General features: G+C 45.8%; 2 protein-coding genes across 4 annotated transcripts in view; both read right to left on the bottom strand.

Moving 5' to 3' along the window:
* The window catches only part of LOC132210054 (B2 bradykinin receptor-like), a 62,412-nt gene extending 50,171 nt beyond the window's left edge, over positions 1-12,241 (bottom strand). The window contains exon 1 of one of the 2 annotated variants that reach the window (XM_059648929.1): positions 12,130-12,241. The gene's annotated coding sequence lies outside the window, so the exon portion shown is untranslated. Of the gene's footprint in view, positions 1-6,857; positions 8,155-12,129 lie in introns of those variants that run through there. The other variant, XM_059648930.1, reaches the window with a different exon arrangement.
* Positions 12,242-12,993: 752 nt separating this feature from the next.
* LOC125455643 (uncharacterized protein C14orf132) overlaps positions 12,994-22,012 on the bottom strand; it is a 54,724-nt gene continuing 45,705 nt past the window's right edge. The window contains exons 1-2 of one of the 2 annotated variants that reach the window (XM_048537915.2): positions 17,144-17,199; positions 12,994-13,220 (exon numbers count right to left, since the gene is read on the bottom strand). In XM_048537915.2, coding sequence (XP_048393872.1) covers positions 12,996-13,220; positions 17,144-17,149 — 231 coding nt within the window. In that variant the 5' untranslated portion in view covers positions 17,150-17,199 and the 3' untranslated portion in view covers positions 12,994-12,995. Of the gene's footprint in view, positions 13,221-17,143; positions 17,200-22,012 lie in introns of those variants that run through there. The other variant, XM_048537914.2, reaches the window with a different exon arrangement.

Here is a 22,012-nt window from a genome sequence, read left to right as displayed (position 1 = left end):
TGACACTAAATTCTTCAGACAATCAGTCGAGTACTGCAGTTGCTCAAGAGTATGACTGTCTGTCAGAATAATGTTGCTTCTCTACTCCAGATCTCTAAACTCCCCCTCTCTCATTAAACTAGCTGTGAATTCTCACGAGTTCCTCCCCCTCCCACCCACTTCTCTACACTCTACAATTCAGTACGCTGTTTATGCAAAAAGAACATTCTAGAAATCAGCAGTTCCTTGCTTTGGGTTGCAGCTCATCAATAGGATGCCACTGCAAAAGAGAATTTTAGGTATTCACAATTCTCTCTCCTATCCCCATCTTGATCCCATTGAAACCCCTCACCCGAAAACTATAACGGTCACAGTTCTGGACGCCTCAGCCTGGGGATATATCCTTCAAGTGTCTACGCTATCGAACACTCTGGGGCATTGTGTTTCTCATTATCTCTCATTATCCACATTGCTGGGGAGTAAAGGTAAAGTCACCATTGTCTGACCAAAAAAGGGCTGCTCTCTCATCAGATAGATCGTAAAAGGATGTATGTCCACCTTGGTGCCTGTGATACCCTCAAGAAACAGAAGGAGATTGCGGGCTTATAATAAACAAGAGGTTAACTCCAACAAGAGATTTTTATTTTATTCACTTGTGGGAACGTGCGTGTCGCTGACTGGGCCGGGATTTATAGCTTGCCCCATTTGCTCCTTGAGAAAGTGGTGGCGAGCTGCCTTCTTGAACCGCTACAGTAGTTCGAGCCTCAGTGCCATTAGAAAGGATTCTGACCCAGCGACAGCAGAGGAACAGCGATATATTTCCAAGTCAGGTTGGTGAGGGGCTTGGGGGGGAACTCGCAGGGGCTGGCATTCCCATGTATCCGCTGTCCTGGACCTTCTAGATGGAAGTGGTCACGGGTTTGGAAGGTGCTGCCTGAGAAGCTTCAGTGAATTTCTGCAGTGCATCTTGTAGGTGGCACATTTTTATATTCAGAAATTAAGATATCAAAAAAGAACTTACTCGAGCACTGCAGTGCAGTCAATGCATCTTTCACACAGACAAACATTGCCGAAACTTTATAAAGCTGTATTGGGTCATAGCTGGAGAATCAGTGAGATTTTCAGTCGGATTTGGGAACGGAGTGAGGTTCCTTGTGAGGGTGCCGGTGAGATGGCCCCTAGTGGGTGCAGGGAGGAGGGACTTTTGTTGCACTCTGAAGTTGAGCTGGTGCTGTTTTCCGCAGGGAAAGGGAGGTGAGGGGATTTTTAGTAGGCCCACACAAGATGATGCCAGGATTGGTTCAGATGAAGAAAGAAAAGGTGCCCCCACGTTCTGATAGCGCAAGGACATAGATTCCAGGGAGGGACATCTCTACGCTGTGAATGGTAATGAGCTGGAACACTAATGAGCTGGAACACTTGGCCCATGACAATGCTGGAAGTAGAGTTGCACAACAGCTTCAAATGGTAATTTAAGTGAACTCAGCTTGCAGGGGAGTGAGTGGTAGAATGTGACTGGCTAAATCGAGCTGAAGTGAACACAATGGGACAACGGGCCTCCTGTGTGTGTGGAATGAGCTCAGCATGTGCCAGTACACTTTCGAGCCAATGAGGATTCCTTTTATTGAATTACAGTCGTTGTTGATATGTAGGAAATTCTGCTGTCAATGAGTGCACAGCAAGCTCCCACAGAAAAAAAAATGTCGATCTGGTAAAGAACAGTCTGTGCGTTCTGACGCACTGTTTGTGGAGAGATGCTTATTGACTCAGGAGCACAGTGAGAAACCCTCAATGTTTCTTCAAAGTAACAACTCAGCAGCACCAGTGAGAACAGGAGAGCAACAAATGACGAGTGAGTTACAGAGTAACGTAAAGTCATGAAGAATCATACAGACCACATGAAATGGCAGAAGTTGGTACGCAGGTCCTGCAAGTGCAAGGGAAATGCAATGATGGTCTCAATTTATAGGTAAGACCTATACAGGGCACAAATGAGGCCACAGTTAGTGAAGTACATACGGTTGTGATCTTCTCAATTAAAGACGAATCTGGAAGCAATTCAGAGGAGGTTCCTGGGATGAAGGAATTGTCAGATGAGGAAAGGCTGGGTTGATAGTGGTGTCTGTAAGAATGGGAGGCAATCTTAGTGAAACAGGGTTGAGAAAGCACAGTGGTTGGGCGGCTGAGAGAATGCCTGCACTCGAGAGAAATGTGGAAGCTTTGGAAAGGGTGCAGAGGAGATTTACTAGGATGTTGCCTGGTATGGAGGGAAGGTCTTACGAGGAAAGGCTGACGGACTTGAGGCTGTTTTCATTAGTGAGAAGAAGGTTGAGAGGTGACTTAATTGAAACGTATAAAATAATCAGAGGGTTAGATAGGGTGGATAGGGAGAGCCTTTTTCCTAGGATGGCGATGGTGAGCACGAGGGGGCATAGCTTTAAAATGAGGGGTGAAAGATATAGGACAGATGTCAGAAGTAGTTTCTTTACTCAGAGAGTAGTAAGGCAATGGAATGCTTTGCCTGCAATGGTAGTAGATTCGCCAACTTTAGGTACATTTAAGTTGTCATTGGATAAGCATATGGACGTACGTGGAATAGTGTAGGTTAGATGGGCTTGAGATCGGTATGACAGGTCGGCACAACATCGAGGGCCAAAGGGCCTGTACTGTGCTGTAATGTTCTATGTTCTATGTTCTATGGAATCGAGAATGAGGAGGCATGGTTTCTGAGCGAGGCCTCAAATTTCTTTGCTCAGAGAGTCGTGAATTTCTGGTCATCTCTAGAATGATATCAGACGGGTTACAGCACCAAAAGAAGTCATTATACTCTCATTTCATGGATCAGGTCGCCGAATCCCGCTACCCTGCCTGCATCCAGAAAAGCATTTCTTTGCAGGTAATTATCTTATTTTTTAAGACCCTTCAGCCCATCGAGACTGTACTGCTGAAAGTATATTACTACAAATGCCAGTCCCACTTCCCTGCACTCGGCCCATTGGCTTGAATGTTATGACACTTTAAGTGTCTTTGTAAAGGATGTGAGGCTTCCTGCCTCAACCCTCCTCCCAGGCAGCGCATCCCAGAGCCCCACCACCCGCTGGGTGAAAACGTTTTCCTCACACCCCCTCTAAACCTCCTACCTTTTGCTTTAAAACTATTCCCCCTTTGTAATTAGCTCTTGACTCAGGGCTGCAGTGACTGAGTCACTGTGTGCGTTCAAGATTTCTGAGCTGTAGTTAAGGGAGATGGCAGGGTGAAGGGGGGGGGTCAGACAGGAAAGGGTGACTGAGGTAGTGACCTTACTGAATTGTGTTTGAGGGGCTGAATGGCCTAATCGCATTTCTGTTTCTAATGGCTTTAGGTTACACAAAGTAAAGGATGGGGCAGCATGTTGGCTCAGTGGTTGGGACTGCAACCTCACAGCGCCAGGGACCAGGTTCGATTCCAGCCTCAGACAACTGTCTGTTCCCCCCGTGTCTGCGAGGGTTTCCTCTGCGTGCTCCAGTTTCCTCCCACAGTCCAAAGATGTGCAGGCTAGTTGGATTGACCATGCTAAATTGCCCAGTGTTCAGAGGTGTGTAGATTAGGTGTGTTAGCCATGGGAAATGCAGGGTTACAGAGAAAGGGTGTGGGTATGAGGATGGATCTGGGTGGGTGCTCTTCAGAGGGGCAGTGTGGACTTGTTGGGCTGAATAGCCTGTTTCTACACTGAAGGGATTCTATGAAACACTCAGAGTCACTTGAATTCAACTGCTACAATTACAGATTAGCTTGCAGATGTCTGCGTCGGTCAATGCGTGTCATATTTGGGAGGCAATGGTTGGACAGTTAGCCAGGGACCCAGGTTTGAATCCCACCATGGCAGATGGTGGAATTTGAATTCAGAAACATCTAGAATTAAGAATCTAATGATGACCATGGTTCTATTGCCAATTGTTGGAAAAACCTATTTGGGTCACTAATTCCCTTCAGGGAAGGAAACTGCCATCTTTACCTGGCCTGACTTGCATGTGACTCCAGGCCCACAGCAATGTGGTTGACTCTTAACTGCCCTCTGGGCAATTAGGAATGGGCAATAAATGCTGCCTGGCCAGTAACGCCCTCATCCTGTTAATGAATAAAGGAAAATAAATCTGAGTGTGTGTGATTGTGTGGAAAAACCTACATTCAGGTTGATATGTGCCTGAGTAGGACGCCCATTGTTCACAATGTTGATGGATTGAAAACCATCACAATCTGAATAAAAGTTGCGGAGAGAGACAACAATAGTATTTGAAAACATCAGGCTCTAAAGATTTGCTGCTCAGAATACATTTTAACCTCCAGAAACTGAGCCACTTGGTAGTTTTCTATTGCCTTATATTTGTTTGAAAATGATATCTTCTAGCAACCTGGTCAGACATGTTACTGCACACCTCTTAGAGCAGGGAGGACTTGAGCGCAGGCCTCCTGGCTGAGAAGTGGGACACTACCACTGTGCAGCTATCAGCCTTCCAGACAGCCGACACAATTAGAGCTGCTTGTCCTTCCCATGCTTTTGTCTTGTCCACTACTTCCTTTTTCTTATCTTTCCTTCAGGTTAGAGATTTCTGTTCCCTGCCCTCACTGTGGATGTTGACCTACATTCCTCCCTGTACCTTAAATTTAAAACATTCATTTTTGCTCTCAAAGGTCTCTCCCACCAAGACTCACCCCACCACCCACTCCCGCCAGCCCCAGATCTCTCTCCAAACATGGCCTCTTGACCAACCCTGATATTTTATCACCCCACTCCACATTGATGGCCCGGGCGTCTCCTTCTAAAGCTCTCTCCTCACCTCCCCTCCTTTAAGACAGTTCTCAAAAACTAGCCCTCTGACCGAATCTTTGGTCGCCTAATGTCACTTTAATGTGCCACCACTTGGCTGATAACCTTCCCATGAAAAGCTTTCAGATAGTGTTGTGCTAGAGGTGCTCACAAAATGCAGGGCTGTTGTTGTACAGCAGCTGGGAGCCAGGGGATTGGATGGGGAAGAGAGAGTCCACAGATCCCATTTTAGATTGCCACCAGCTGACCAAGATTGGCAACGATAGAAGCATATTAGTCGGATTGAGCTATACACTAAATCATGGTTTATCAGGTATTGATGGTAGGGCCGGTGTTGGACTGGGGAGGATGAGGTCAGAAATCAGACAACACCAGGTTACAGTCCATTTCTGAAGAAGGGTTCCCACCCGAAACATCAGCTTTCCTGCTCCTCTGATGCTGCCCGGCCTGCTGTGTTCCTCCAGCTCCACACTGTGTTATGTCTGACTCCAGCATCGGCAGCTCCTACTATCTCTCAGGTGATAGTCCAACAGGGTTATTTGAAATCACAAGCTTTCAGAGCACTGCTCCTACATCAGGTGAAGTGAAGAGGAGCATACAGGCACAGAATTTATAGGCAGAGAGAGATCAACAGATCATAAAAATGGCGTGAGTAGAGTGTCAAGTAATATGTCTCTGCAAGTGATCAAAAGTGTCAGACAGTGTGAGTAAAGTGTCAACAGCTGAATAACAAGTGAAGGAATGGCCTATAATCTGATTAAATGAGGCAGAGAGATAATTACAAAAAAATTAAAAAGAAGGTGATGCTGTGGACAAACTAAATGGCTGGAATAACACAATAGGTATACAAGTTGCTCGCCGAGGGTTTAACCAAAGTAATAAGTGATTCAAAACTGTACAAACAAATTAAGGTAGAGAGATCATAACTATTTATTAAGGTGATGGTGTCAAAACAGGACAGTAAGGAAGGTTTTACAGATACAGAACAGGGCGGTGGGGTCACACGTAACTATTCAGCTGTTGACACTTTGCTCACATTGTCTGACGCTTTTGATCACTTGCAGCGCCTTGTTATTTGGCCTATCAACACACTCACACCATTTGTGTGATCTTTTGATCTCTCTGTCTGTAAATTCTGTGCCTGTGTGCTTTACTTCACTTCACCTGATGACGGGACAGCGCTTCGAAAGCTTATGATTTGAAATAAATCGGCAGGGCTATAATCTGGTAACGTGTGGACCATGATGGATCAGGACTGTAGGAGGTCAAAACAACAGATTATAGAGACTCCCAATTTATGGGAGGTCTGTATCAGAACCGTTCACTTAGGAAAATAATTAGCCCCTGCAAGACTGTGGACTGCAGGCATTGACGGTGTTCCCCTGGTTGAAAATACCTCTGTCTTTAGTGTCCAGAAATCACATGTCAAATATGTCCAAGGATATTATGATGGCCGGGGCATCTAGAACCAGAGATCACAGTGTAAGGATACGGGGTGGGCCATTCAGGATTGAGATGAGGAGAAATGTCTTCACCTAGAAAGTGGGGAGCGTGTGGAATGCACTGCCACAGAGAATGGGGACCGTGTGGAATTCACTGCCATAGAGCATGGGGAGCGTGTGGAATTCACTGCCACAGAGAGTAGTCGAGGAGAAAACATTGGGTATTTTCAAGGCGGAGTTAGATATAGCTCTTGGGGCTAAAGGCAGAAAGTGGGAACGTGGGACTGAGTTGGATGATCAGCCATGGCCATATTGGTTGGTGGAGCAGGCTCGATGGGTCGAAAGGCCTCCTCCCGGTCCTTGTTTCAAGAACAAAGAAAATTACAGCACAGGAACAGGCCCTTTGTCCCTCCAAGCCTGCATCGATTGAAATTCACTATGAATGGAATTTTGGTGTGGGCCAAGTTTGAATCTCAGAATCTCTATCCTGAGGGACTACATGTTGGAAAATGGGCCCCACGTTAATGCAGGAGAAGCAAATGTCAAAAAGACACAAAAAGTGTTTTAGCCGAGGTCTGGGAGTGAGGGTAGGGAGTGGGTGCACACAGCTGGTGAGATTTCTTGCCTACCTGTGCAGGTTGTTTTCTACGAGGCTCTGCAGTTTGCCCTTCTCCTCAGACAGAGGGGTTCATTTTCACCGTCACTCGTGAGGTACTTGTGGGAGAGTGGAGGGGCAGCAGATGTGGGGTAGATTTGTGTTAAACTCCAGTAGGTGACATCTCCTCATTCCGTTGGTGTCATAGCGATGCTAATCCAGAGAGTGAAAGCTCAGAAACAAGCACAGAACATGCCAGAGAAACTCAGGAGGTCTGGCAGTGTCTACGAAGAGAGAAACAATGTAAATACATCAGGTTCAGTGACCCTTCTGCAGAACTGGAATGTAAAGATTTATGAGGATGTTGCCAGGGTTGGAGGGTTTGAGCTACAGGGAGCGGTTGAATAGGCTGGAGCTATTTTCCCTGGAGCGTCGGAGGCTGAGGGGTGACCTTATAGGGGTTTATAAAATCATGAGGAGCATTGACAGGGTGAATAGACAAGGTCTTTTCCCCAAGGATTCCAAGGCTAGAGGGTATAGGATTAAGGAAAGAGAGCAAAGATATAAAAGGGAGCTAAGGAGCAACTTTTTCACGCAGAGGGTGGTTCATGTGTGGAAGTGGGGGAGGCTGGTGCAATTACAACATTTAGAAGGCGTCTGGATGGGTATATGAATAGGAAGGGTTTAGAGGGATATGGACCAAATGCTGGCAAATGAGACTACATTTATTTTGAATATCAGGTCGGCGTGGATGAGTTAGACCGAAGGGTCTGTTTCCATGTTGCACATCTCTACGAGTCTACGACTCTATGAGAGTGAGGGTCAGCAACAGTCTGAAACAATGGATAACAACCTAATCTTCTGACCCAGAGGTATGGGTTCAAGTCCCATTCCTGACACTTGAGCCTATGATGCTGACAGAGTATAGCGCTGTCCCAGTCACTGCCCCTCAGAGACAGTGGTAACAGGAGCCCATCGGCCTCTTGGGAGAGATGTGAAATCTCCCAATTATTTTGCAGAAGAACAGATAGGTTCCTCCCATTGTCCCAGGCCCATTTATAAACCTCAAGCAACACAATGAGAAACTCTTTTATCATGTTGCTGTTGTCAGCAGCTTCATTAACTGTAAAGAAATGGGTAATAAATCCTGGCCTGGCTAATGATACTCTCATCCTGTGAATGAATGATAAAAAGTGTTTTGTTACATCAGGAACAAAAACAAAGTTGCTGGAAAAGCTCAGCAGGTCCAACAGAATCTGTGGAGGAGAAAACAGAGTTAATGTTTCAAGTCCAGTGACCCTTCCTCAGAACTGGGCATTGTCAGAATTCAGATCTCCGGACCCGACACGTTAACTCCGTTTCCTCCTCCACAGATCCTGCTGGACCTGCTGAGCTTTTCCAGCAACTTTGTTTTTGTTCCTAATTTACAGCATCCACAGTTCTTTTGGTTTTTGTTTTGTTACATCCTCAGGGACAGTACAAATGAAAGTTTTTCTTTTTAGTACAACGGCAGATTGTGGAAAATTCCCCACGCAGTTTGGGATAGCAGGGAAGAGAATTCTCAGGAAAGAATTTGTTTAAGCTAATGTGAAGGATGGCCTCATGGTTTTCGTGTCAGGGCTGCTAATCTGGAGGCTCAGCTAATGTTCTGGGAAACAGGGTTTGAATCTTATGCTGGTAGATGATGAAATTTGAATTCAATAAAGGAAATATGTTTTAGGACGAGCCAGTAAAATATGGTGCGACAGTCAGAAGCCAAAAAGCTGACCGTCAGCTACCTGGTCTATTTTTGTCTCATCTGCAAACTTCCCAAATTATGTCTCCCACGTTTGAGCCTAAGTCAGTATAATTCGCCACAAACAGCAAATACCACCAGAAAATGTCATGTTTCTTTTTTTCCCCTTTCTGCCTGTTGGACAATTCTCAGTCCAAGGCCCCTGGTCCTTGCCCCACTGTTGCTAACGATTTGCATCAATGCTTCAGGATTGTGGATCTGAAATACAAGATCCAAATTTGCGTGTCGCAATGCTTTCCTGCACATTGCTGGGCTTGTAGAATGAGGTTGGGAATGGTAAATAATCTTCAAGCACAGTGAAAGCTCCATGACTCAATTTCAACGAACATAAAATTCCCCTTGTGTTGAAGTTACCAACTAATCCCACTACAGAATGGAATGGAAGAAGCCATTAAACAATGCTGTTTGGCTGAAAATCTGTAGCGGTCCGAAGCATTTTTGCCAAACTTTTGCTCAATGCCAACAAAACAAATAAGATTGACACAGTCGTTCGCAGATGAGGTTTCCATGCAGTGCAAGCCCTGATTTAGCCAAGTGAATGTGGCCGGGAATGGAGAGTTTGAGTTACAAGAAGATAGGCTGGGACTTCTTTCACTAGAGTCTAGGAAACAAACAGGTGACCTGTCGGTTCTTGTAAAACTGCAAGCGCGTTATAGATAAGGTGAATGGCAGGAGTTCTTTTGCCTTGGTTGGGGGATTTCAAGGCGAGGGGGGGCTTTATTTTAAGGTGAAGGAAGAAAGATCTAAAATAGACATGAGATGCAATATTTTTAACACAGTGGGTGGTTCACGTGTGGAATGAACTTCCAGAGGAAGGGGTAGATGCGGGAACACATACAAAGACCTTTGGAGAAGTACATGAATAAGTAATGCTTGGGAGGATATAGGCCAAGCACAGGTAGATGAGACTAGTTTAGTTTGGGATTATGGTCAGCATGGACTGGTTGAACTGAAGCATCTGTTCCCATGCTGTATGACTCTGTGACTCTATGGCTATGGTTAGATCTCAGCCCACTTCAAAATGAAATGCTGGAAAATCCGTTGACTCATTTCTCTGTGAGACTTGCACATGTAGCGAAACTGGTGAGAAAGGAAACATGTCGTGGACTGGAAGGTAGGTGAAGATGAGACAACTTAGCAGCTACACCTGACAAAAAGGTAAAATGCAAAATAAACACTTAGAGATAGTAAGGGCTGCCGATTCTGGAGTCAGAGATAACACGGTGTAGAACTAGAAGAACACAGCAGGCCTGTCAGCATCAGAGGAGCAGGAAAGTTGGAATCTCGGTTTCAGTTCGAAATCCTTCTTCAGAAATGGGGGAGGGAGAAGGGAGCTCAGAAATAAATAGAGAGAGGAGGGGTGGGGTGGGGAAGGTAGGTGGGATGGTAATAGGTGAGTGCAGGTAGGCAGTGGTAGGAATTGGTCAGTGAGGTGGGGGGAGCGGATAGGTGGGAGGGAAGATGGACAGATTGCGTCAGGTCAAGGAGGCAGGGGTGAGAGGGAGGGTTTTACCAGTTTCAAAATCTCCTCGCCCCGGCCTCATCCCATGATCAACCCTCCCTCTCATCGACTCTTCCACCCATCCACTCCTCCCACCTCATTGACCAATCCCCAAAATAAACACTTAGACTTTCACTGAGCAATGAAGATTTTCTTTGTTCTTTTCGCACTTTCCCATCAGCACCTTAGGGTGGATGTTTAATGAAATTTTTATAATCCTTCATGGGCTGTGGGCATCGCTGCCTGGCCAGCATTTATTGCCCTCCATAGTTGCCCTTGAGAAGGTGGGGGTGAGCTGCCTTCTTGAACCGCTGCAGTCCCTGTGCTGTGTTTTAGATGGCCCACTTCTACAGACATTAAAAGTGACTCATTCACATTGAAGACTCACTAAGCTCTGCTTAACCCAGATTTCAAGGTGGTTCCTCGTGGGTTTGGCTGATTGAGAGTTTATTGTTGACATAGTTAAGGTCAAAGGAATAGCAAGCACTTTCTGTCAGAAAATAAATTTCCAAATGGGCCGGAGCGGTAAACACCTGAGAATACCAAGCCATTAAGTCACTTATGATAGCTGCACAAATCATTAAAAATAGCAAAGTCGGTTATCAAGATCATGTTTTTAAACTAATACTAGTTTCATTTTAGAGGGATAGAAGTGAAGACTTGAAAAATTATGATGCTGGGACGATCTGAAACAAAACCAGAAGGTGCTAGAGAAACTCAGCAGGTCAGAAACAAAGTTAACATCTCACATTCAGTGACCTTCCGTCAGAACTTGAAAAGCTGTGTTAAACTTGGGACACTTAGCAAACTGGACAGTGCCCTGGTCTCCATCCTGTAAACAGGATATGGAGGGATTGGAGCGGTCGAGTCTGGAGGCTAAAATAGAATCAAACTGAGAGGTTACACTGAACAAGGGAAAGTGAGCAACAACGAAGTCTATTCCGACAATGAAATCCTCAAGATTATGAAATACTTGATATAAGAGATGTAGCTGCAACTGATGTCAGATTGAAGTCCATAATTATTAGGCATTCACTAATAAAGCCAGCACAGCATTCAGGAGAGTTATATTAGTCAGAGAGTGGTGAGTAACTGACTACCACATCAAGTGGTTGAGATCAAACTCCTGTTGGATTAAAAGGAAGCTGGATAGGGAACAGAATAAAAGGAAATGCTGAGGATGTGAGATAAGAGGGTAGTAGGAGGTCAGCATGGAGCATTTGAACAGAATGGCCTGATCTATGCTGTAAATGTAAGATCACCTGTTTTAAGAGCAGCAGCAGACCATTCAGCCCATCAAGTCTGTTCTGCCATTCATTGAGATGGCGGCTGATCTAGGAATCCTCAGTTCCACTTTCCTGCCTTTTCCCCGTAACCCTCAATTCCCTTCCTGATTAAAAATCTACCTGTCTCAGCCTTGGATTTACTGAATGACCCAGCATTGACAGCCCTCTGTGGTAAAAAAAATTCCACAGATTTACTCCCCTCTGACAGAAACAATTTCTTCCCAATTTATGATTTAAATGGGCAACCCATACCCTGAGATGATGTCCTCTGGTCTTAATTTATCCCATAAGCCCCTCTGCATCTGTCCAGTCAATTCCCTAAGAATCTTGTATGTTTCAATAAAGCTGCCTCTCATTCTTCTAATGGGTACAGGCCAACCTACTCAACCTCTCCTTATAAGACAGCAAGCAAATAAGAAATATTTTGCAAGGTTATATTTACACTATTACTTGATTTGTATTAATTTCACCAAACAAATATAAAAAAGGCTGCTGGTTCCCTATCTAACCCATTATGAGGCCATCCTGTCCTGGGCAGCATTGACAGTTAAATACATAAATAAACTTCCATTAAAGCACTTGTACTTAAAGCAATGAATGATAGATTTTACAGAACGACCACATTTGAAGCTTTTGACCTTTCCTAACCGTTCATGCGTTCCTGCTGTCAATGCCATTTCTTTGGCATTGTCCACAAATACCTCAGGTTTTGGAGATTACTCACAGAAACTCAACACTGCAAATTTCAGTGCTTCACAGCACCATCATTTGTTGAAGCAGAGTTCAGTCACAGAATAGGAAGAGGATCCAGGAGGAATGGAGCAGGCAAATGTGACATCGATACTTCTGAGCAAAAAAAAATCCCTGTGTTTTACAGAGATAACCAATGTGACTCAGGATCAGCGTGTCCCTAAAACCAGACGCCTAAATCCTTTAAAGCCCGCTTCCTCACCAGCCTGACCCTGTTAAGTCTTATCTTGCACAGATAAAGGATTGCCTGGCAACAAGAACTTGAGAAGATCTCGATTAAGACCCATTGCCACTACCTGCCCAGGAAGCGACTCTTACATTTCCCCTAAAGTTGAGTTAAACTGTATTTATAAAAGTATTCTATTTCAAAAATAACCCTGGCGCGGTTTGTATTTAATTCTTAAAGCAAAATCCAACACGACCATCAAGCTGCGTTGACCTACTGGAATGTGCTAAATAATTGCGGGGGGTGGGGGGGAAGGAAGGGGTGCAGCTGGTGACTGAAAATTGCCATGTAAATTCCCTCAAAGGAGGTTCCTTCCAGTAAATATCGATATAGTCGACTTATACAAGGATGTCTTCATTAAAAGATAGCAGTTTGTAGCTTATCTGTTCGGGGATGTCACCTCCCTGCAGATACAATTCTGAAGAGGCCAATCGATTTGGAGCCATTGACTGTCCAGTGACCAAAACTGAGTACACATGTGACACAGGGCTACAGGATACCATTAGAACATGCAGGCCCATAAGTGATCGAGTTGTACGGTATATAAAATCCTCCAATCGTGTGAGCAGACTGTTGGAAGGGCAGTTGCCTCAAGTTGCCTGGCCATGATTCTCCTAAAAGGTGAAAGCGTACACCACACCAACCACCACAATGTTCCCGATAGTTGCTATTATCGCAATCCATAGCCAGATGGCATCATTGGAGGTGCGAGCCGGCTCCTCGACCTGATTCGGAGCTGACGAGCTCTCGTTCATATTGGTTGATGAGTTGAACAATGAGAACTCGGTGTTGCACTCATCAACTGGGGAGTCCATGAAGGCTCCTGTCATCACAGGGATCTGTGGGAGTGAGAATAATGTAAAGATATTCAGTGTGTTACTTTCACAAATGAGTTCTCACTCATAGCAAACATTATAACATCAGAGCTTAAGGAGTCCATTCAGCACTTCCAGTTTGCATGGGCATTCAACGACATCATGCTGGAACTGTTCTGACCATCATTTCATCTACTTTAGCTGAAGAGAAAAGTCATTGATAATCATACACAATGAGAGAACATCCATCTTCTTCTTGACAATGTCAATTATCCCCAAAATTTACAGCATTTTAAAGGAGATAGTTTGGAGTAGATTCACTGAAATGACCCCTGGTGTGGAGGGATTGTCTTATGAGCAAAAGCTAAACAGGTTGGGACTTTACTCATTGAAGTTTACAAGAATGAGAGGTGATAAAACAAAGTACAAAGAACAAAGAAAATTACAGCACAGGAACAGGCCCTCGGCCCTCTAAGCCTGCACCAATCCTCTATCTAAATCTCTCACCTATTTTCCAAGGATCTGTATCCCTCTGCTCCCTGCTCATTCATGTTTCTGTCTAGATACAAGTTAAATGACGCTATCATGCCTGCCTCTACCATCTCCGCTGGCAACGTATTCCAGGCACCCACCACCCTCTGCGTAAAGAACTTTCCGCGCATATCTCCCATAAACTTTTCCCCTCCCACCTGGAAATCGTGCCCCTATTAATTAAGTCCCCCACTCTGGGAAAAAGCGTCTAGCTATCCACCATAACTATACCCCTCATGATTTTGTAGGCCTCAATCAAGTCCCCCCTCAACCTTCATTTTTCTAATGTAAATAATGCTAATCTACTCAACCTCTCTTCATAGCTAGCACCCTCCATACCAGGCAACATCCTGGTGAACCTCCTCTGTACCCTCTCCAAAGCATCCACATCCTTTTGGTAATGTGGCGACCAGAACTGTACACAGTACTCCAAATGTGGCCGAGCCAAAGCCCTATACAACTGTAACATGACCTGCCAACTCTTGTACTCAATACCCTGTCCGATGAATGAAATAATGCTGTATGCCTTCTTGACCACTCTATCAACCTGCATTGCCACCATCAGGATGGACCTGAACACCTAGATATCTCCACACATCAATTTGTGATCTCATTGAGACATATTGGATTCTTAAAGGGTTTGACAGGGTAAATGCGGAGAGGATGTCTCCCGTCATGGGGGAGTCTAGGACCATAGGGCACAGTCTCAAAGTAAACAAGGCACCAATTTAAGGCTGAGATGCAGAGGAGCCTCTTCTCTCACAGGTTGGAGAGCCTTTAGAATTCCTCACCACAGAGAGCTGTGGGAGCAGAGTCCTTGTGGATACTTATGGCTGAGAGTAACAGATTCTTGATCAGGCGGGGAATCAAGGGTTACGGGGAAAGGGCAGGAAAGTGGGTGTGAGGAATGTCAGATCAGCCATGTTCCTGTTGACTGGTAGAGCAGGTTTAAATGACCAAATAGTCTACACCTCTTCCTATTTATTACGGTCTGATGGAAAATGGTCCAAATTTGTTCTCGATTCAAAACAAAGGAAATAATTCCCCTCTACCTTCTCTGTTAAATCTTTTTGACATTTTAAAAAACAGCAATCAGATTACCTTTCACTCTTCTGCATTTTTTCACGTCCATCCCTTCCAATCAATAGTGCCATGGGGAAGGTGGTAACATTAACCCCGGTGACACTCTCCCAGGGTTCAGGTTCATCTCAGGAAGTGAGCACGGTGATGAGGGTCAGGAGAGAGGCAGGAGGTGGGGGGTGAGGGGGGTGAAAGCAGAAGCTGTTGACTTTTAGCTACACCTGCCCACATCAGTGCCAGTCCCTCGATCAGAAGCTGCAGGCCTTTGTTCTGCATGCCCCCCACCAGCTGGGGGCCCATGTCACGTTGCCCATAGGATAAGCTCCGTCATCAAACCCGCCTTAGAGCAGGACACGCATTCTACCCCCAGTGACCATGGATACCCCCAAATACAGCAACCTCAACCCTCAAGCTCCAAGTCAAACCACAGATGAATCTGGTCAAAATCTCAGTCCTGCCAGATTGGCCAGATTATTGAGGCCAGCAGGGTAAACATTCCCTGCCTGTCAGCCAGGTCCCCCATCACAAAGTTCAGCGTTCTGAGGTACTCTCATACCCAACTTGAAACATTAACTCTGCTTCTCTCTCTCTCTCTCTCTGTCCACAGATGTTGCCAGACCTGCCGAGTTTCTCCAGCATTTCCCTGTGTTTGTTTCAGACTTCTGGCATCTGTAGCACTTTATTTGCTTTCAATTCAGGTAGAACGTGCATTTATGTAGCACCTTTCAGGATGCGTCAAAGGGTTTCACTGCCAGAAAAAATGCTTTTTGGAAACACCGTCATGCTGCAAAGAAGTTACAGGGAGACAGTAACATGCAGCAATCTCATACAAACACCAGTGGGGTAAAGAATCAGGTTTTGGCTGAAAAACATGAGGGGAACTGTCCAATCTTTCTGCAGATCTGGACGATGAGTCTAGCAAGCGGCTACAACATACAAAATAGAAGCAACAGTAGACCGTTCACCAGCATTGCTTGCACCACCATTCAATAAGATCACGGCACTTCTGTTCTAGAACATAGAACATAGAACAGTACAGCACAGAACAGGCCCTTCAGCCCACAATGTTGTGCCGACCATTGATCCTCATGTATGCACCCTCAAATTTCTGTGACCATATACATGTCCAGCAGTCTCTTAAATGACCCCAATGACCTTGCTTCCACAACTGCTGCTGGCAACGCATTCCATGCTCTCACAACTCTCTGTTCTGTTACGAGTTCAGCTTTCCCTGATGAGCCTAATTTCTCTGCTTAACAAAAATTGTCCCACCTCTGTCTTAAAAATATTTAATGACCCTGCCTCTGTCGCCTTCCTAAGAACAGAGGTCCAAGGCCTCACAAGGTTTCTCTTTGTCTGTGTCCTAACAGGGTGACCGTCAATTATTAAACACTGTCCCCTCATTCTAGACTCAGCCACAAGAAGAAACATCACTTTGACATTCACCCGGTCAGAACTGAAATAACTCCACAGAGGCCGGTATCCCATCACCATTATGGGGAGGTGATGGCCTAGTGAAATTATCACTGGACTGTTAATCCAGAGACCCAGATAATGTTCTGGGGACTGGACTCAAATCCTGCAGATGGTTGAATTTGAATTCAATATAATATCTGGAATTTAAGGGTCAAATAATGACCATGAATCCATTGTTGATTGTCAGGAAGCATAAGACAACCCAGTCATTCAAGGGAACAATCCAGTAATCTCCCTCTGAACAACATCCAACATATTTATCTCCTGCCTTGTAAGACAGAAACCGAATTGCACACACAATTCAAGATGTGATCTGAATGAAGCAATGCATCCTTACTTTTACATTCAATTCCTGACATAATAAAGGATAGCAGCTCATTAGCCTCCTTGGTCATGAGTACTCAAACCTTTTGTGATTCCTTCACTGAAATTCCTCACCAGGGTACTTCATCTTCTCTCCACCTTTCTGCACCACTAAACACCTTCTTTCACCGCCCCTCCCCACCCATTTCAGAGCCCCCTTCCCCTCCCCCATTTCTGAAGAAGGGCCCAGACCCGAAGTGTCAGCCTTCCTGCTCCTCTGATACTCCCTGGCCTCCCACTGCACTCCTCCAGCTCCACATCTTGGTACCTTCCGAACCCATGACCAATTCCATCTAGAAGGACAAGGGCAGCAGCTATATAGGAACACCACCACCTTCAACTACCCCCCACAAACCCCCAAGCTCACCATCCTGACTTGGAAATATATCACCGTTCCTTCAGTATCACTGGGTCAAAATCTCGGAATTCCCTCCCTCAGGGCACTGTGGGGTCAATCCACAGCACATGGACTGCAGCGGTTCAAGAAGGCAGCCTACCTCCATCTTCTTAAGGGGCAACCAGGGATGGGCAAGAAATACTGATCCAACCAGCAACACCCACATCCCACAAAATGAATAAAAAAACACACACAGACACAGAGTCACACGCACATCTGAAATGAAGTCCTCCCTCACTGACTGTGCAGCAGACCCTTGGAACAGTCACAGGAAACTGTTCAATTTCCTGAGGCGATAGTTTCTCTCGGGAAGGGAAGGCTCTGCAGTTTCAACTGACTCTGCGTCGGCCTCAGTTGCATAAGGCGTGATGACAAAGTGCAGGTAGTGCTGACATTCCTGAGAGATGCTAATTCATTTTGAGCATTGCTCTTTTTATTAATGTGCCGTATATACCTTCATTTGACTGTCATAAATATTTGATTGCAAAGGCCACAACAAATTCTTGCCATTTCTGTTTCGTTAATTGGAAAAGAAGCTAATAAGTCATATAGAGAAATAAATCATGCATCATGTTTATGTTAATTGAGATTTGTTTCAAAGCTGGTGACATACTTCAACTCGAGTTGTCAAAAATAGATTGAGCCAGATTTTCTGACAATTACAGTCTGATCGCAGCCTCATCAGAAATTTGGAGCTAAGCTTTAAATCTGGGGGAATGAGGGGGCAACCCAGGAAAGGAGGGAGGGTGTTGAGTGTGAGGGCTTGGGGGACAGGGGATTGATAGGATCTGGAGTGTTAGGGGGTGTGATAGGGTCTAGAGGTTGGGCATGTCAGGATCTAGGAGATGTGGGGGCTGTCAGGGTTTGGGGAATTAGAGTGCTGACAGTGTCAGGGGGACAGAGGGGTCTCAGGTTCTGGGGGATGAGGGTAACAGCATCTGGGGTATATGAAGGTGCCAGGGTCTGGAGGATGGGGTGTATCAGGGCCTGGGGGTTGGCGGGGTGTTGTCAGAGTCTGGCTGGGTTTGAGACGGTGACATGGTCTAGGGGTTAGGGGTGACAAGAGCCTCAGGGACAGGTTCTGAGGGGATGGGCGTGTCAGCTCTTGAGCAGTGTCAGGGTCTGTGGGGGGTCAGAACAGCTTGAGTCCCAAGAGCAGAAAGGAACCCCAGGGGAGGGGTGTCAGCTCAGGGTCTGGGGATGAGGATTGCAAGGGGTTTTGGGGAGGTGTGGTTGGGTTGTGGTGGGTCTGGTACATTGGGTGGAGTCAGTCGAATAGTTACTCTGGGATTAGATAATGTTTTAAAATGTCTAACCTTTCCTGAGTAACCATTAACTGAGCTACAACAGAATCCTCCAAACTCTCCTGTACCTTCCTGCACCCACTGCACTCCCACCTACACACTCGCCCACCATGCAACACCCACCCCCACCCAAACACAACCCCTACCCACACCCCAAGCCCCACCCACGCCCACACACTGCCCCAAACATACACTATCCCACCCACACGCATCCTCATGCAAACATGCCCCCACCCACACACTCCCTCACCATTCACAGCCCAACTCCCACCCACAACCACACACTTCCTCCCCCCACACACACTACCACCCCCCACACAGACACACCCCTAACACAAACACATGCCCTAAACCCACATACTCCGTCACCATGCATACACCAACCCCCACCCAAACCTCCACCCACAGACTCCCTCACCGGAACACTCCCTCACACCCACACACTCCCCCACCATGCGACATCCCACACACCCACCGACACCCACCAAACCACTTTGACAAAATGCTTCTCTTTTTCTCATCGTTAGTTGGTCACCTCTCCCTGGGACAGCCTCATCTCTATTCTCAGATAACACAGTGTAGAGCTGGATGAACACGGCAGGCCAAGCATCAGAGGAGCAGGAATGCTGACACTTCGGGTCTACACCCTTCTTCAGAAAAGGATTTTTCTGAACACTTTTTCTAAAGAAGGGTCTAGACCTGAAACAACTTTCCTGCTTCTCTGATGCTGCTTGGCCTGCTGTGTTCATCCAGCTCTACACGGGGTTAGCTCAGATTCTCCAGCATCGGCAGTTCCTACTATCTCATCCCTATTCTCTCAAGTTCAAGGGGGACAGGAGAGAACAAATCCAGTCAGGAATTAGCTTACCCATTCACTACCAGAGATTTTACCCCAATCTGTTTGAAGGTCACATATGTAAAACTCTGAGCAAGGTTGACCATATTGCTGACTGAAACATTGCTCTATCCCAGTAACAGAACCTAGTAGAATAACCGAATTTCTACCCTCTGTTATTCTGTCTTTCCCGGTTCCTGTGACTGTTGGTGCTCTCTGGTCTTTTGTCCTTCCAAACCATTGAATTAAGAGATTTCACAGCTCAGAAAGAAGCCCTTCAGCCCATCATGTTATCGCTGCAGCCATCTCCATTGTTGGGACACACACACACATGGCAGACACTCCCATAATCCCAGCATCTTCCTACTCTTCCAGGTACACCTCATTCTTAAATACGGGTATTTCCGCTATAACGCGCGTGTCGTTAATGCAAGTGGACTCTAATGTGATTGATGAATAGTAGACACTATTTGGATGGCACAAACGCTCTGCAATTTTCCATAGGAATTTCCCTGTAACGTGGTTTTCTGTTGGGATTTTCTATCGCGTGATTTTGTCTAGCACAAGACAGCACAAGAACAATAACAGTTGCATATAGGAGAACTAACTGTACTCCTAACTCAGTCAGTGTACAGATGGTTAAATATTTAGACGTTTCGGGCCTAGACCCTTCATCAGAGAGGGGGATGGGGTGAGGGTTCTGGAATAAATACGGAGAGAGGGGGAGGCAGACCGAAGATGGAGAGAAAAGAAGATAGGTGGAGAGGAGAGTATAGGTGGGGAGGTAGGGAGGGGATAGGTCAGTCCAGGGAAGACGGACAAGTCAAGGAGGTGGGATGAGGTTAGTAGGTAGGAGATGGAGGTGCGGCTTGGGGTGGGAGGAAGGGATGGGTGAGAGGAAGAACAGGTTAGGGAGGCAGATACAGGTTGGACTGGTTTTGGGACACAGTGGGTGGAGGGGAAGAGCTGGGCTGGTTGTGTGGTGCAGTGGGGGGAGGGGACGAACTGGGCTGGTTTTGGGATGCGGTGGGGGAAGGGGAGATTTTGAAGCTGGTGAAGTCCACATTGATACCATTGGGCTGCAGGGTTCCCAATCGGAATATGAATTGCTGTTCCTGCAACCTTCGGGTGGCATCATTGTGGCACTGCAGGAGGCCCATGATGGACATGTCATCTGAAGAATGGGAGGGGGTGTTTGTGCTCCTGAGATGCTGCTGGGCCTGCTGTGTTCATCCAGCCTCACATTTTATTATCTCAGTCAGTGTACATCCAGCTTTCACTCCAGAGAGCAGGGTGTCATCGCACCTCTTTCAATGAGCTTCAGGTGACGGGTATAAACTGTTAAAATCCTTGAACATCAGGCTGCCACATTGCAGTTACTGCAATTCTGATCTGACATGTTAATCATCAGAACAAAGGTGTCACCTCTCAGCTGTCACCCTCCAATTATCACAACTCCAATTCTGTTAACACAGCAAGAAATCAAGTGTCTCACCAGAAAAATGATAAATGATGTGGAACATTCTGCACGTGAGCAATGAAATGTTGCAAATGACGCATTGAGAAATGTCGAGGTAGATAAACTTTTGAACAGCCGTGGTGTGTGGTAAGTCAGCGTGCCAGCTGATGTGTGCTCTCTGAAGTGTCATAACTGAAATATCACACAAAGTGTGAAAAATAATGGGTCATGTAAGTAGTAGGCTCTTCACATCAGGTAAGTAAAGGGCAGGACCTTCCATATGACACCTGATATTACCTGGTGTGTAAGGACTGAAGTGTGAACAACACATTTCAAGGAGTTGGGACATCACTTTATCTTCGATTGCCCACTGCTGATAGGATAACAAATCTCTTACCATGAAAGGAGAGATAAATGTGAGCAGTTGCATGTTGGAACAGCAAATCAGGGCAGGACCTATAAAGTGAATGGAAGGGCCCTGGGAAGGATCCTTGAACAAAGAGACCTTGGAGTACAGATTCATATTTCCTTGAAAGTGAAGTTTCAGGTAGACAAGATAGAGATGAGGGCATTTGGTAGGCTTGCCTTCATTGGTCAGTGCATTGAGTACAGGAGTTAGGAGGCCATCTTGTAGCTGTGTGAGGCATTGGTGGGGTCACTTCTGGAACTCTGTGTTCAGTTCTGGTCTCCCTGCTACGGGAAAGATGTTGTGAAGCTTGAAAGTGTTCAGAAAAGATTTACAAAGACGTTGCCTGGATTGGAGGGTTTGAGCTATAAGAAGAGGCTGAATAGACTATTTTCCCTGCAGTGTCGGAAGCTGAGGGGTGACCTTATAGAGGTTATAAAATCATGAGGGGCATAGATAGAGTGAATTTGGTGAAAGTCTTTATCCCAGGTAGGGGAGTCACAAACTAAGAGGGCCTAAGTTTAAATTGAAGGGGAAAAGACTTAGAAAGGGCCTGAGGTTCAACTTTTTCACAAGAGGGTGGTGCATGTATACCAGAGGAAGTGGTGGAGGTGAGTACAACTACAGCATTTAAAAGGTATCTGGATGCGTACATGAATTGGAAGAGATTAGAGGGATATGGGCCACATGGGACTACAATAAGGTGGGCTATCTGCTTAGCATGGGCGAGTTGGTCCACAGGGTCTGTTTCCATGCTGTGCAGCTCAATGACTCAATAATTCCGTGGCAGAGAGTGAGACAAAGGACAGCTACAGCATCCGGGAACAAAATTGTCCTTTCATCCTGCCTACATGTGTCCTTGAGCAGGCATTGCCAATATCTGATGACACAATGTTATAACTAAACTTGCAGTTATTTAATTTGGATCAAAAATCATCCCTTCATGACTGTATACAGCTGCAATG

This window comes from Stegostoma tigrinum, chromosome 10 (genome assembly GCF_030684315.1).
Source record: "Stegostoma tigrinum isolate sSteTig4 chromosome 10, sSteTig4.hap1, whole genome shotgun sequence".
Lineage (NCBI taxonomy): Eukaryota > Metazoa > Chordata > Chondrichthyes > Orectolobiformes > Stegostomatidae > Stegostoma > Stegostoma tigrinum.
The sequence above is the reverse complement of the archived record's forward strand: the minus strand, read 5'-3'. Positions and strand labels throughout refer to the sequence as shown.